Here is a 16,624-nt window from a genome sequence, read left to right as displayed (position 1 = left end):
CTGCAGGGGGTCGGGATGCAAAAGAGGGTGCATGGAGGTGGGACTTCTGATGGAAAAACTCCTATCGGGGCATGGTCAGTGCGATGACCATGCTCCCCACTAAGCAATGCCAGTTTTACAGACATTGCGCATCGGTGGACGGGTCTTCGGTGATGTGATTTTGCATGAATCGAGTCATTTGGTCCACATGCCCCCCACCGAGGGAGGGTCGCAGGAGACTGGTGGCATTGCGGGGGAATTGCTGGGGCCGGGAGAAGGATCCGATTTTTGGGAGTCTCCTGGCCATTCCGGTAGGGTAGGCAAGTATGCTTTCCAATGAATCAGCTCCTATCTATGATTTATCAATTAGATGATATTAGAAGGTTTGATACATGTCCTAACTGTATTCAATGGCCATTTACAGTATATGAGTCATATCCTAACAAATCTATGATAGAGTGCTGAGGTAAGGGGCAATGTATGAATGGTCAGTCCACCTGCAGCTATTAATTTTAACAGCTCTGTCTCAGGCTGCTGCGGTTTCTGGTTCCGGGGCTGCATGGGAGATCTTGCAATAGTAGCGACATTATGAGCATGCCCAGTAATCCTGGTAGAGACAGCACATCAACCTTGTGCTCTGGGAGCAGAGTGGGCTCTTGTGGGAATAAGGGGGATGATTTCACTGTAAATACTTCTCCTTTGTGTAACCTTCATGCTTTGTTTCTGTATAAATCTCCCACATAGACTTAAATCTGATTAGGACACATGAGTGCAGATGTACTAAGCTATGAGAGAGATAACATGGACAGAGATAAAGGCAGTACGGACGGTGTAATGGTTAGCATTATTGCCTCACGGCGCTGAGGTCATGGGTTCAATTCCCACCATGGCCTCTAACTGTGTGGAGTTTGTATATTCTCCCTAAACTTGCGTGGGTTTCATCCGGGTACTCTGGTTTCCTCCCACAGTCCAAAAATATACTGGTAGGCTAATTGACTCCAAACAAAATGAACCCTAGAATGTCTGTGTGTGTGTGTACATGTGGTAGGGAATATAGATTGTAAGCTCCACTGGGAAAGGGACTGATGTGAATGTTCAAATATTCTCTGTAAAGCGCTGCGGAATATGTATGCGCTATATAACAAACTGTTAATAAAGAAATAAATAATAATACTAAAAAAGTACTAGCTAACAAGCTCTTTATTGTGATTTTTTTGGGGGAACCTCTGTACTAAATGGTTAAAGTGAGAACACATCAAGTATACTAACATTTTGCAGAAAAACTAAAAGGTGGGATTGTGTATACTAATTTGTTGGCATTTTTTAAAATAAGTGTATAAATGTATTGCTTTAGCTTTCAATGAATAAACACATAGTAAAAGTAACTCACCTGTATAGATACACTGCTATAGGAACCACCAATCACACCTGCAATAAGTAAGGGGCTGTTCCCTTGAATGGCAAGTGACCCATCTGGACACACGTATTCTGCTTCATCCACTTTTGTCAAGGAAGCCCTAACAAATTCTAGTGATTGCTCCAATGCATAAGTGTCCCTCGAACAGGTATCCAAAATATGAACACCAAGTTTTACTCCAGGCAGAAGGGTAATGTCTCGGTTAATGTGATCTATAGCAAACAGCATGGCTTCCAGACGCTGGATACCTCGATCCTCATTAATCCTGCCACACTCATCCACTCCGCTGCCCTTTTCATTTATTGGAAATAAACCTCCTAAAACAAGGTCACCCTCAAATTTTATCTCTTTCCTTACAAAGTTATGATCACTTGAAGAAAGCAAAGCTCCTTTGGAAAATAAGGCCAAAACTACCAGCTGAAGGCTGGCAAAAATCTTCATGTTTTTGTTTCTTGGTAAAAGAATCGGACAAAAAGATTATTTTTCTTCCATAGCAGAGTCATTTAGGTTGCTGCAATTCCATAACATTCCTGTAGAAATACATAAAAGAGGGAAATATTATATTATAATAATTATATAGTTTTTCACATTGGTAATACAATTTGCAATATGCGATTATGGAGCAGATGTATTAAGCCTTAGCAAGAGATAAATGCAAGGGTGATAAAGAGATAAACCTCCAGCCAATTACCTCCTAACTGCCATGGTACAGGCTGTATTTGAAAAAAGTCAATAAGGAGCTGATTGGCTGGACGTTTATCTCTCTTTAAGACTTAATACAGCTGCCCCATTTTTATTTAGAGATGTGGTTCTCAACTTGGGGGCGCACAGGGGTACAGGGGAAACCCCTGGTGGCCCCCACTGCCTGCCCCATCCTCCTCTCAGGTTCCATAATGTGTACTTGAATTATAACTATACATATGTTACCTTATAGTGCACAGGACTATTTTTTTTTCTACGAAGCATTAATGCTGTTACTAATCTTGCACATTATCATGCTTGTTCTAGCAGAAATATGAATCAAGGGGCCCAGACAATGCACTCTGTCATGGTTAGGCAAACCAATGAGGTGGCTGGCAACATCCCCTGTGGAGACTGGTCACACCTCCAAACATGGGCATGCCGTGAGATTTCAAAATAATGAATTGATAATATCATCAAACAGATTATATAGCATTCAATTTGCTGGTGTTTTGATATTTGTATTGTCCTGTCTTAATGCGAATAAAACCAAATTTATTCAGTACTTGAAAAGGTAAATATGTATCTGTTTTCTGTGGATATTGATGGATTATAATTACTGCTGCGACATTTGTGCAGGTGTTATTTAGAATTATTGCCGGATTTAAGGCAGCACATTTGCACATTTAAGTCAAACAATAACATCAGTGGATACTAGTAGTTGCTTCCGGGCATAATCTAAGTTGGAGATTTAATTAGGAAAATGTATTATGTAGACTGTCATATAAAGAATCAACTATGTCCATTCAAATTAACCAGATTAGTATTACAAGAATTAACCGTAGCTATGGACATTCAGATCAGAAATCATTTTTATTTGCAAACAGATATTTGTTTACATATTAAAAAAAAAACAATATTTTTTTCTTGATCAGCGCTAAATATTTTATCTGTGAAAAAGAGTAAACAGTCTGTGGGTTGGATGCACCAACAGTAAAATGCGGCCAAATCAGTTTTCAGAGTTTGGCAGCATTTCCCAAATGTACAAATGCGATTCTTCCAGAGCCTGAACCTGGTAGGCAGCAGCCATGGCATTGCCTAATAGCCTAATAGTATTATATACGCTTCTTATCACAGACTTCTCTTAGAGGGATCCAATTGGATCCTTCCCAGTGTCCCCCGGGGCACAAGCATCATGCAGTACTTGAGCAGCAGCCCAGAGTCATAAACCTCTCTTTAGAAGAGCTGTGCTTTGCAATTTTTACTATCGCCTCCATGCACACCAGGGGTGAATTTAGGGGTGAGGGTGCCAGGGATGTCCTTGGCAAGTCCTTGGCAAGAATCTGAGTTAATGGCAGAGTCCTTGGCAAGTACCTGAGCCAGATTTGCACACAATATATGAGCCATGGGGTACATGCCGGCATTATACACATGTGAAGCAGTATACACCGCTGGAGTTTTGCTGAGTTTTGATAAGAGATGTGCAGAAAAGGTAGCCAGGTGAGGCATTGCCTCACCTGCCATAGACTTTTTACTTCAGAGTTTTGACTATAAAAATAATTAAAATAATAAAAATAAGATTTTTTTAAATATTTTCTTTGTATTTCTTACATACTTTATAAACGCAAAACTCTGGTGTATATGTTAGTATGACAGCAAAGGCTCTGCCTTACCTGCCTCACCCCCACCACACACCACTGGAGGACGCCTAACAGTAATGGCAGCTCTTACCTTGCCTAATTTTATTATTTCATTAATTGGTTATAAGCCCTCATTTGATGATAGCCAATGTAATAAAATAAAATAAAAATCAAAGAACTATGATTTTTTTCAAATATGTATACATATTTACAGGGGCAATATGTGAATGCCCTGCCCATTTCATCTATTCAAGATAGCCTATGGTACAGTAGAGTGGAAATATTTTGCAGTTACTGGTACATTTCAAGCTGACCGTACCAAGATAAGCATCCCAATGCTGCCACTAGACATCTGCTTCATGTGCCTAATGGGAAATTCTCTACTGGTGCACAAGACACCATTCACAGCCGTGCGGGAAACTGGGCGATGGGGGGTGAGCGGCTGTTCGGCCGTATTTTGAACAACTCTACATACTACAGTACATGCTTCAAATGGACTATTAGGTCTTCAATATGCTTACCTTTGTGATACTTTTTGTTTTTTTTATCATTACCCTTGAAATAATCCAAGCACACTGAATGGGTAAATAACATAATGATCATGCTATTTTATCTTATTCCATATTAGAAATGAAACAGTGTTATGCAATTTATTGTTTAATGCTTAATGAAAATAAGATTAATTAATCTGTTAAAAAATAAAAGTGATAAATGTAGCAATCTGTTAAGATAGAAGTGTGCCTAAAATTACAGACATTCTGTTATCAACAGCACTGGAACATTAAATATGTAATTCTAGGCTTGAAAACTTGCTGTACCTCTGGGGAATAAACTGTACTTCCTGCTGAGTGAATTCAGCAATATATAACTAGTAATCATCTAATCATTATTTTATCACCATAAGCCTGTCACCGAGTCCATTAGTTAGAGTCAAGCATTATTACCCCAGCACTGCCACAGTCTGTGACTTCGTTCTGATGTTATGATAATACCAAGTGCTATATAATTTAACATGATACTAATAATGTGGAGTGTACGGTATATTTGACTCAACTGCTTTAACTCTTCTCACTGTGAATAGCTTCAAAACATACTCATTATTTAAAGTAGCTTTCTTTATTCAAAAGGATTAAACATCTCCCAGAAAAGGAATGTAGATTTATATCCTGTATAAGCATATTAAAACCACTAACTGAATTTAATCCTAGATGTATTATTTCCTCATTCATGTTTTCTTGTGATACAAGACCATTATTCAGTGCATTAAGTAGAAAACATTAAACAATGGCTGCATTACTAAAAGGGGATAAATTAGGTTACTGAAGACACATAGCAGGATGATAATTTACATGTTTATTACTTTCTATACATTTTTTATTAATAGCTTCTATTAATAAATTCCATACAGCATGTCAGGGTATCAACATGTTGGTAAATTGACTTATACTGTCTGGAGTTTAAGGAGCTTGTATTTCATTCCTTAAATTTAGCTATGGAAATAACATTTTGCACTGAAGACCTCAGACGAAAATACAGCAGCTTAGTTTAGAGTTAGTGCCCTTGTGAGCCGTGTGTTCAGGTAGCTTAGTGATGGATTTCCAACAGCGGATCTCTTCTATTATTCCCACATCACCCACAATGAGAAGATGGAATTGTAAGTCCCACAGTGATATTTGCAGAATACTGGGATGTTTGATTCCTTTCTTAGGGTCACTGGAAGGTTGCTTGTCTGTTCTTTGAATTATTGAATCAGTCAAACTATTTGCCAGTTTGCACTTTTTCACCCTTTTCTCTCTACATCTCCCGAATTCTCTCAACCCATCTGTTTCTTTTAAATTAATATTGATATAGGTATATAAAGTACCTGCTAAACCATACTCATTTTCATTTCACTATCTGTTAGAGACTTGTATTTAAAGTACAGTATATGCCCTTTTAGCTAGTTTTGCTTCCTGCTACTCTTCTCCCCTCATTGCACCAGAGCTTAATGGCTCAATTATATCCTGTCTAAAGCTCAACAACCTGCAACCCTGCTGGTCTCATTCAGAGCTGCCACAAATGTGGACTTTATATTAACCACAATTTGGCTATTTTGTGCATTTCCTATATTAATATTCTGAAAATGTCTATTTCATAGTGCCATGCTACACACAGGATACAACTTTGTATCATTTCAATGTATTCAACCCGTTTTTCTATGCTCCAAGTGACTTTACATTCATTTGTAATATGATCTGTGACTATATAAAAGTAAAGTGAGTCACCTGAAAGTGGATTCAGAATACAAATGTAGCTATGAATCTTTGCAAGCATACAGTCGGAATAAAGAATCATTATTTAGCCTTGAAAGGACTGCTGCCTGCAATTGTCTGTAATATGTACATTGGAATGTATGTAGGTTGAACATTGTAGAGTAAGGATTGTAAAATCTAAAGCAGGTACCGGAAGGAATTATGTATTCATCAGCTATAGTCTAAATTTTCAGTTTATACATTTTGTAAATGCAAAAGTTCAAAGTAGAAATACTAAGATGTGTATGGATGTTGCAGCTGGGCGCAGATAAGGATGGCAGCTATGAATCCAAGGGGCTTATTCAGATCCATTCATACGGGTCCAAGTTCGGCCCCTTCCCCCGATGTCTGGGGTCTGCGCATGCGCAAATATGAAAATGTGCATAACCTGGGAGTGAGCCGTTCCCTCCAGGACGGGCGGAATGGGGCTGGGCAGGTGGTGGTAGCAGGGAATGTCAATCGTTGAAATGTAAAGTATTGACTAACTTTTTCAGACCAAAGGCTGCAGAAATCATTCAATGGTAAGTGATCATCGAATGATTTCTCCTCCTTTCGGCCACATGCAAGGGGATGTGTTTGTGTGCACATACCCTTGCATACTAGCGACGGGATACGGGCACCAGGGGCCAGGCTTTCGGCCGAGTGGCATTTAACTGCAAAAAATTGCTAGATATTACAAATACATTAATGCCTTCATAATTTAATTTCACTGTACAGGTTGATTATCACTTATCCAAATATCCATTATCCAAATTATTACGAAAACCATACATTCTACAAAGTGACATTTTTTATTTATTTTTGCTAAAAGCACTACTGGGGACATCTGTAACAGCACTACTGAGGACATGATATGTAACTGGCACTACTGGGGACATATGTAACAGCACTACTGAGGACATGATATGTAACTGTCAGTAAATATGTGCAAGAAAATGATTGATTGGCATTTAAATTCAGTACCTGATATGACACAAACTTTGTTTCATGTTTTGAAACCTTGTTTTATGCACAAATAAAATATATTTGTGTGTATTTCATGTGTTTGAAGTTTTTGTACAACATAAATGCAAGATACCTCAAGCTACATCACTGAATTATAAAAATATTCTGAAATACGGAATAATCCGTTATCCAAAATTCTTCTGGTCCCGAGCATTTTGCATAAGGGATACTCAACCTGTAGTTGCTTAGCCTTTAACATAAAAAGTTCATAGAAAAACCAACCTAAAGTGATCTTGTTGAGTATTTGATTTACATTCAGTAGAATAGACACATGAAATGTAATTGCAGCTTAATCGGGAGAATCGTGTAAACCGGCACATCACTTCTGTTACTGGTAAGATACACTATCTAAAAGAATAGCGCAATTACTGAGCTGCTGAACAAAGAAAAGTAATTCAGTTGGAGTGCTTGTATCCTTTTGCAAAGAGAACCCTTTTTGTCAGTACTTTTCTATCAGGTCAAGGATTAAATGTTCAGGGAAATTGAGTTACATATCCCTAAAGGTGTTTGGTACAAGTGGAGTTTTCACACGTTAAAAACATACTATTTGAGAGATTGCACAGCTGCTGATAAGATCACAGTCTGTTAAAAGAATTTCAATTGACTTCTTCTGGAGCGCCTGGAGTTTTTTTTTTTTTTAATATATTTCTGTTAAATGATTGATTATTACCTACGGTAAATGTAACTAACAAGTCAAATAAACCCTGTGATAAAACCAAGGCAAAAACAATAGGTTCTATAAATTTGTTAAATATGAGTCTTAAGAAAAATTCACAGTATAAAGCATCAATAGGCATGTAAGTATTCACTTAGTACTCATGGTGCAATGGACCTTATTCTGGTTCCCTCCTTCTGGCAAATTCCTTCTTAGATTGACAAACCATGTGCACTGCAGGGGGGCAGATGAAATATGTGCAGAGAGAATTAGATTTGGGTGAGTTATTTTGTTTCTGTGCAGGGAAAATACTGACTGCTTTATTTTTAAACTGCAATATAGATCTCACTTTGAAGTAAAACCCCACCCAATCTATTTCTCTCCGCACATGTTACATCTCTGCCCCACCTGCAGTGCACATGGTTTTGTCCATCTAAGAAGGAATTTGCCAGAGGGAGTGAACCAGAATAAGGCCCAATGTGCTTTGTCTGGCCATGGATCTCAGAAGCCATACCTGCTGTCTTAAGGGATTTAAACAAAAATAAAGTTATCTATGATTAGTATATTGTTTGTTTTGTATTTAACCTAGGAACAAAGCAGTTTGGCCAATGGCTGCCATCTATGAATCAATACTGCTTTGTCATGCCTGTAACATGATACTTACATAGTGATAATTAGCATGCATCTTAAGCTGTGTACACACAGGGCGATATATCCCATTTGCATCAGCGATCAGAGATGGTCGCTGATGAAAAAGAAACTGCCGGGAGAGCCTGGCAGTGGAAATCAGCTGGTCGCAGGAGCACCAGCGATTACTACGGGGAAAAAACGGGAGTGCGCACCCGGCGTTGCACACTCCCATCGCGGGCAATATGGTCACTCAGCGACCATATTGCCCACGATATTAGCAAAAATTGCCCCCCGTGTGTACACACCCTTAGAGCTGATATTAAGTTATTTACATAAGCTATCTTGTTATCGTTATTTCATCAGTGGCATAAGTAGATCTTTTAGGCCCCATATCAGTGGTTTATAAAAGACCTTTCTTACTACCCAATGGAAAAAAAATGACATTTCACGGCAGCATTACTTGCAAAACATCAAAAATTCTGTAGACTAAAAATTTAAGTTGCGTTAGCAAATGCATACAGACATGAATCAGGCCCACAGTGCCCACCATTTTACCACCTCAGTACACAAAGCACCCCCATATTCCCCCCAGTATTATACCGTCAGTATACACAACATCCTTCATAATACCCTTTTATTATATACATAGTGCCCTCAACCATACTACTCCTCAGTAAACACAATGCTTACCATAGTATTGCCTAGTACAAACAGCACCCCATATAACTCCCAGCATATACAGCACCGCCATGTTACACCTAGTACACAGTGCCCCTAAATTAACCCCCTCCCAGTACACACATAGCACCCACATATTAACCCCATTACACACAGCATACCATATTACCCCCATTACACAGAGCTGCAATTTTACCCCCAATACACACAGTACTCCCACATTACCCTCCAGTACACCAATTATACACCCCAGTGCACACAGGGCCCCTGTACACAGTGTCCCTATATTACCCCTTGTACACACAGCAACCCTATATTAGCACCTAGTATACACACAGCACCCCCATATAACCCCCAGAATATACTGTACATCACAAAGCAACCAGTACACACAGTGTGGCCATATTACCACCCAGTTTACACAGTACCCCATATTACTCACATTACATTAAGCACCCGCATATTGGCCCTCAGTCAAACAGAAACCCCTTATTACCTGCAGTACATTTAACTGCCCCATATTACCCCTAAAACATAGTTCCCCCATGGTACCTGTCTTTTGTCTTTCCTGTAAAAAGTGCAGGAACACTCTACACAAGGACATTTTGTTTCTGCACAGGAGCTATACCAGGTGAGCAATCCTAATAGATCCGCTCATAACAATTAAAAATAATTATGTACAAACCAACATTAAAAAGTTTTTACACCTTACGGGTCATAACCCAGTTGGTGGTGCTCACAAGAGTCCGATTAAATTAATCAGAAGAAGAGAGTGAAGTAGACTCTGGTGATGGGCTACCCCAACACCAGAGTCTACTTCACTCTCTGTTCTTCTGAAAAAGTGCCGGACGCCAGGAGAGGGTGAGGGTAATAATGGGAAAAGCCACAGGAAGTGACTCAGGATCATAAAGAGGAGGGCTGCACAGCCCAATCTGCTAGGTTGGAGGGCTGTGAATATTTACATTGCTTTTACTGTGCATCATTATCTCTAACAATAGAGTTTAGGAAATTACAAATACAAAATTACATTTGTTGCAAATTTACTTTAAATCTTTAGGGCCAGATGTATCAAGCTTCAAAAAGTGATAAAGTGGAAAGTGATAAACAACCAGCCAATCAGCTCCTACATGTCATTTTTCAAACCCAGCCTGTAACATGACAGTTAGGTGCTAATTGTCTGACTTTTTATCACTCTTGATTTTATCACTTTTTGAAGCTTGATCCTGTACATCTGGCCCTTAAAGTTTAAATTCTAGCATTCACACTACTATGTCCAACACCAATCTAGTCTGAGGGCCTATTTCAGATCTGATCACTGTTGTGAGAATTTGCACATGATTGTGATCATATAGCCGCATATGAAATACCGTCCCGTGCAAGTCCATGCTTGGCTTGCTAATGGATCAGTGAACTGCAAATCCATATGCACCTCATCTACCATCTAATGCTTTTCCCAGTCTGTATAAGTATGCGGAACTCTGTCCCTTCCACAACTCTGCACAGAGACAGGCTGATCAAGGCTAGAGCTGACATCACAGACCCTCTCTAAAAAAATGCCTAAATGCTTGGACACACCTGTGTTTTTGTTAGCACTCCCAGATAGCTGGTTACCACCCACAACCGACCTCTGACTATGGCTAAAATGAACTATTGAGAATACACAGTTTTCTATGTGTCTTGTATTCTCTGCGCCCCATTTCACAGAACGTGCCCCGTAATGGAGACTGTTTATCAAAGTACAGGCCTAAAACAATCCACTGTGTCACAACACTGGATGTATATATAGGCCACTGCCACCACTGACTATAGAGTATGTGCTACACTACCTACAATGTTTTACACAACAAGCGAATCAGCTGGTGTGGACAAAATGTCAAAGTTGGTACATGTAGCATGCAACCATATTCGGCATTGAGCCATCAGTAGGTGAGTCTCTATGCTTTTCATACCAGAGAAAAATGTTTAGCCCAAGTTCAGCCCTGTCCCCAACACGGGTGCCACTTTAACCAGGCCCTGGTTACAACATGAATTTATTATTTTATCATGGGGAACTGTTCTGTTGTCCCTACATCAAACTCATATTTATGTTTAAAACAACACAAAATAAAAAACAAATCACATAAACATAAAACGAATTACAGGAATATCCATATAGCCCAGTAGATCTGAACCTCAACCCATACTTTTACCAATAGGTCATGGTTTGAGGATATCTGCTGTAGCAGGGCGTGGAACAATTACTGATTCAACAAAATAGATTAGCTCAAAAGTGTATGATTAAAACATTCCACATAATAAAATGTTGGATGTACTTGAGGGCTGGAGTTGAGAATCCCTTACCTAGCCATTATGCTTTATTTTCTCCATTTCCCAAATCTACTTTTTCCACTCATTTGTATGAACAATCAAGGGATAAGGTCATAAATTATTATTACTAATAAGAATATTTTCTGGGAAAAGGTAATAACTCGGCAAATATACATAGCAATTGTCCAATAGATTGCCATCTATATTAATGACCTAATTTTTCATTCTACTTAGACTGCATTAGGTAATTTCTTCCTATTATGATCATCAATATTGTTATGAACATATACAATTAATCATAAATATGCCTTGCTACACAATTCATAAACATTGTTGATAGTGATTGTGAAGTGCTTTTAAGTATTTATTTGTGTACCATTGTTCTTGATTAAAGGCATACACCATTGTTAATTTCAGCTCATTGTGAGAGAGATAGAGAAAAGGTGGTGATAACGTATCATACATCATTGATTTTGTTTATGTATGACTCCTGTTCGAGCAAGGGTTAATGACCCATGTGTGTTTAGGTGACTACATCCAGTATTTCTAAAGTATTAGACATAATAAGTAGAATACGGTGCTGAGATACTACAGTAAGTGTTCTATGAAGTGAAAGTTACCTGGAGGCAAGCAGGTTCTGTCAAGTGTGAAATCACAATTAACATAGCAAGTGTTTTGTAAGTGAGCAGAAGCTGTTGCAAATTACTTTCTGCTATGAGCTCATTCCAGCACTGTGTTGAACAGATCATGATTACTGGACCGCAACTAGTATTAAAATAACATTAATAAAACATAATTGATTGTGTCTTCTAAATTGCACCTGTTTTTTTTTTTTTTTTCAAATTGCTTGCATGATTGTGCATGCTTTCATTTTCCTACCTTTACTTGCCCAGAGCCACAAAGATTGTTACCTTCAATATAGTATATAGTAGATTAGATTATTTTTGTGATTGTTTTTAAGTGATATATTTAACTGTTTCTTCTATAGATGCATGCTGTAGCTTTGTGAATATAACATGTAGGTATGTGCCTATCCTCCTGGAATTACCAGAAGGCTTCCGAAAATTGTTTAGCTCTCCCAACCATCTGGGAAAAAAAGTAAGTCTCCCAGAATTGCATTCCCTCCTTCTCTGTTCCCTCTTCTGCTTGGGTGCTGTGAGGAGGTAGGAGTGGCATTATGAAATTAATGCTGAATTGCATCATCATAGCCCTACACTACACTTTACAATGCTGTAATCTGGGATGGGTTGATGCCTCCATGCCCCTGCACTGCCCCCTATACAAATGCCCACGTTGAGCTGACTTGGCTGCCTTCTCCCAGAGGATGTAGCCAAAACGTCGCCAAGTATGATACAACATATTATTTATAACAGGGATGGCCCTACTCTTGTACATGGTGATCTACTCTAAAGGATGAACATCTTTTGTGCTTTAATGTAGCACATAATTCAATACTTTTTAGGGCTATTTGGTGCTGAAGTACAAACTAACAAAATATCTACATTATAAGATAATTAAAGGATGCTTTCACTTATCATCTTATTGGTACAGTAATGTGAATTAATGAGTGCATGGATTAGAGTTTTTGCAGTGTTTTGTGTAAGGTATGAAAATTGGCTGCAGATGTATTGTATATACAATTGCAAGTGAGTGTGCAATGGCTTATTGGGTGTCTCCAATTCTCTCTACCTGTCTCGCTGTAGTTTGTCAAGATAGTGGATAGCTTTCATGATGTCATCTTTATTCTAAATGTATCAAATAAAATACTTCCGTCATCCCCGATGGGGATGCGCATCCTCCCATAATGTGTGGGCGCTCCTCCCCGGCTGTGTGTTCTGCGCATGCGCAGGTTTCCCTGACACGCGATTGTTCAAAGGCGCATGCGCAGTTTTCGCTGTTCGGCGAGGCTTGTTATTCCCAGGTGCCTTCAAATTAAAACTGAGCATGCGTAATGTTCACCTGGGATGATGTATACCCGGCGCATCCGCTGTTTTTATTTCAAGATGCTGGAGACCAGGAAGCAGGAGGACCAATAGAATGGAGACCCGCAGCGCCAGAAATTTATGGCGAAAAGAAAAGGAGAAAAGAAAAGGAGAAAAGACAAGGAGCACGTGCCCACAGATCAGCTTAATAAATAAGGTAGGAGGCAGGCTCATACTATTAAATAACGTCCCTGTACTATGCCGCCTGCCCCGCACCGCCACACCTTAAACACCCGCATTGCGGGTGTCATAGATCAGGGGAAGTGCTATCCCCTGCAATAATGCATGGGGATAGCGCATATTCTCCTAATCAACGTTTAATAAATCTACCGCTCAATAGCAACCTTAAATGGCTAATTAGCTGAGCTCCAGGGGTGACAGCTGTCTGTGAATAAATACTGATAAAACAGAGGTCCTTATGATAAATGAAAGGACAAAACTGCAGCATAGCCAACCAGTTAGACTTATACTTGGGATTCAGAATTCATGGGATATGGATGATACTGTAAGTCAACAGTCATTAGGTTGACATCATATGGTCAACATGCACAAGGTCAACATAGACAAAATGTTGACACAAGCAAAATTCAATGCATATGCATTTTAACAGTTATACAATTAGAAATTTGGAACAGAGTGAACATAGCTAGGCAGAAGTAAGATAGGCTTTACAATACAGTTGAGCTTCAAATAATTTGCCAGGCTAAAAGTAATATGAAGCAGACTATATATAATAACAATTAGTTGGGTAATTAGAAAAGAAAAACTGAAGATTGTCCAAACCTCCAGTACAAACAGATGCAACGCTTCAATCAAGTTAATTTCTAATTTTCCAAACCAAGGAAAAAGGACTGGAGCTACGGCCGCAGCTTATGTCCTAGAAACAAACTATATGCTTCCTTCTACAAAATGGAATATATAAACATAGAGCAGTGGGTATAAAAGTTAAAAACGCTAACTGAAGTGTAAGAAAGGTAAAGTGACCAGGATCACGTATTATGAGTATATATCCAGGATCCTGACAGTCAGTATACTGACATTGGAATCTAGACTGCTGGTGCTCCAACAGGGGGGATCCTGACTAACAAGGGCAATTCTCCCTTATGGGCTTTACAACCCCCATAGAGGGAGTGTAGAACTTGCGGCAAGCAAAGCGAGCCACGAGTCTGCAGAATGGTGATGCAGTGAGCCCACAAGGGGCTTCTTTACACTTACCTCCCTTTTGGGGCACCAGCAGTCAGGATTCCGGTGTCGGTATACTGATTTTCGGGATCCGGATAGTCGGGCAGTGAAACCAAACCCGTACATGCATTTGTGGAGGGAACTCTCCTATTGTATACTCACCTTTGTTACAGAGTTGCCTTTATCTTGTGATGCATACACATGTGTGAAGGCACCATGGGATTAGACATTTAATTTCCTAGGGGCCGTGGGTGCATATGCATGTGACTGTGTACAGGCATACTACCCATGGCAAATTAATGTAATTGTGAGTGCAATAAGCCTCAAGAAGGATGAGACTAGCTTCAGCTGTACAGTACCTCAATTTTTCTGGGGTTGTGCTTTCAGATTTGTGGCTCTGACTCTATGAAAATTGCTGTCCTGCACAGTTTGAGAGGCCTTCAATTTAGAATCATTCATAAACAGACTCAAGACTTAGGGGTTTAGTGTACTAAAACTTGGAGAAAGGTGATGTGGATGGGGACAAATTACCAACCAAACAGCAGCTGCAATTTTTTAAACGGAGCCTATAACATGGCAGTTAGGAGGTGATTGGCTGGTACTATATCTCTCTCTCCAATGCTTAGTAAATACACTCCTTAACTTCTTTACTAAAGCATTTCAATGTGTCCCTTTAAATTAACCCAACATGTTTTTTTTTTTTTCTTTCTTCTGTGAAAGCTTATTTTGTATTTTGTGCTGTAAATGTAAAGCACTTTGAGTCATGTTGGGAGAAAAATGCTATATACAGTGAATATCATTATTATTTTGCCAAATAACATATCATTTTTTGGAGAATGAGCAGGAAGTTTGTGTGAAGGCATGCCTTGCAGCCTTGCAGTACCCGTGGCTTTCTGATAGTATAGATGTTTTGTACCTTGGTATTTAGCTCTCTGCCTCTAAATGCTTTTATATTTTTTTCATTCATAATATCAAAAATATAGCTAAATATTGCACTCCAATTGCTCCAAAAAAATTTCTGTAGCATGAACTGAGCATGAGTAGCAGTTCCATGTTGGTAATTTTAGTATGTACTATAGTTATACAACTGCAGCTACAATACTGCTTTTGAAATTGCTGAAATAAAGCATGATATTTCAGGCTGTGGGAATTGGGACTTTGAGTGCCTGCCTACTTTGTTAACAGTAAATAGCAACCTACATGAAAGTGCTGATGGCTTTACTAGACACCAAATTACTGACACTGAGGGGCAAATTTACTAAGATGGGTGTTCTAATAAAGATAGGATGTTGCCCATATCAACCAATCAGATTTTATTATCTTCTAGAAGGTACTAAATAAATAGGAAGTAGAATCTGATTGGTTGCTATGGGCAACATCTTCAAAAGAACTCCCGTTTTAGGATATTTACCCCTGAGAGATTAGCACTTCCAGTGCACCAGTTTTTATTATTTGGCTTTGTTGATTATTATTAGTAAGTACTTATTGAATGATGTTGATGATGATGATTTTTACTGGGAGCTTCCTAGCAGTGAAGGACAAACTTCCGAGTGTACTGTTTAAATTCCCAAAGTTTTAGGCCGGTTTATCTTACTAGAATTTGTATTTTTCTTTAGATTAATTTTAGAGTTTTATTTAGTTAAGAAAAAGTACAGTATGCTGGCAGTATTGCCTCCTTACTGGTTGCCTTGCATGGCAGGGAAAGATCATATGTGCAGTGGTCATCTTGCTGCCATTTTTTAAAACACCAGGCAGAGTAGAAGATTTCAATCCAGCCTTGAAAATATATTGGTATGGGAGACAGAAACAAAGCAATTGCCATTGGGAAATGTCAATTGGCCCTTGTAACTTGCTGTCATCTTCCTGGCATAAGATCAATGATTGGCTGTTGCACTATACATTTTAAATAAAAGTGACCTTTCTAGAACACCTTGATGTTTTGGTGTTTACTCTTAGATAAGTTTACTTGAGTGATTTTTTTTTTTATTTGTGAACCGCATTAAAGGTTACAATCTGTCATCTGCCATTAGGGCATCTAAAAATAGTAGTTATTGTAGTTAAAATATTTACTGCCTTACAAAATATCCAGATACTTCTCGCTGTGTCTAATTTTAGACTTTGCTTTAGGTATTATAAAAAATGTATGGTTAGAAATCCTACCAATTTGAATTCATAAA

The 16,624-nt window shown here is 38.8% G+C and overlaps 1 protein-coding gene across 1 annotated transcript in view; it reads right to left on the bottom strand.

Moving 5' to 3' along the window:
* The window catches only part of GRM3 (glutamate metabotropic receptor 3), a 292,912-nt gene that overhangs the window by 135,077 nt on the left and 141,211 nt on the right, over positions 1-16,624 (bottom strand). Inside the window, exon 2 of the mRNA XM_083183089.1 lies at positions 1,370-1,926. Within this exon, the coding sequence (XP_083039215.1) occupies positions 1,370-1,837 (468 nt within the window). The 5' untranslated portion in view covers positions 1,838-1,926. The remainder of the gene's footprint in view (positions 1-1,369; positions 1,927-16,624) is intronic.

This window comes from Crinia signifera, chromosome 4, assembly GCF_055691185.1.
Source record: "Crinia signifera chromosome 4, ASM5569118v1, whole genome shotgun sequence".
NCBI lineage: Eukaryota > Metazoa > Chordata > Amphibia > Anura > Myobatrachidae > Crinia > Crinia signifera.
This window is presented reverse-complemented; position numbering and strand designations above follow the sequence as displayed.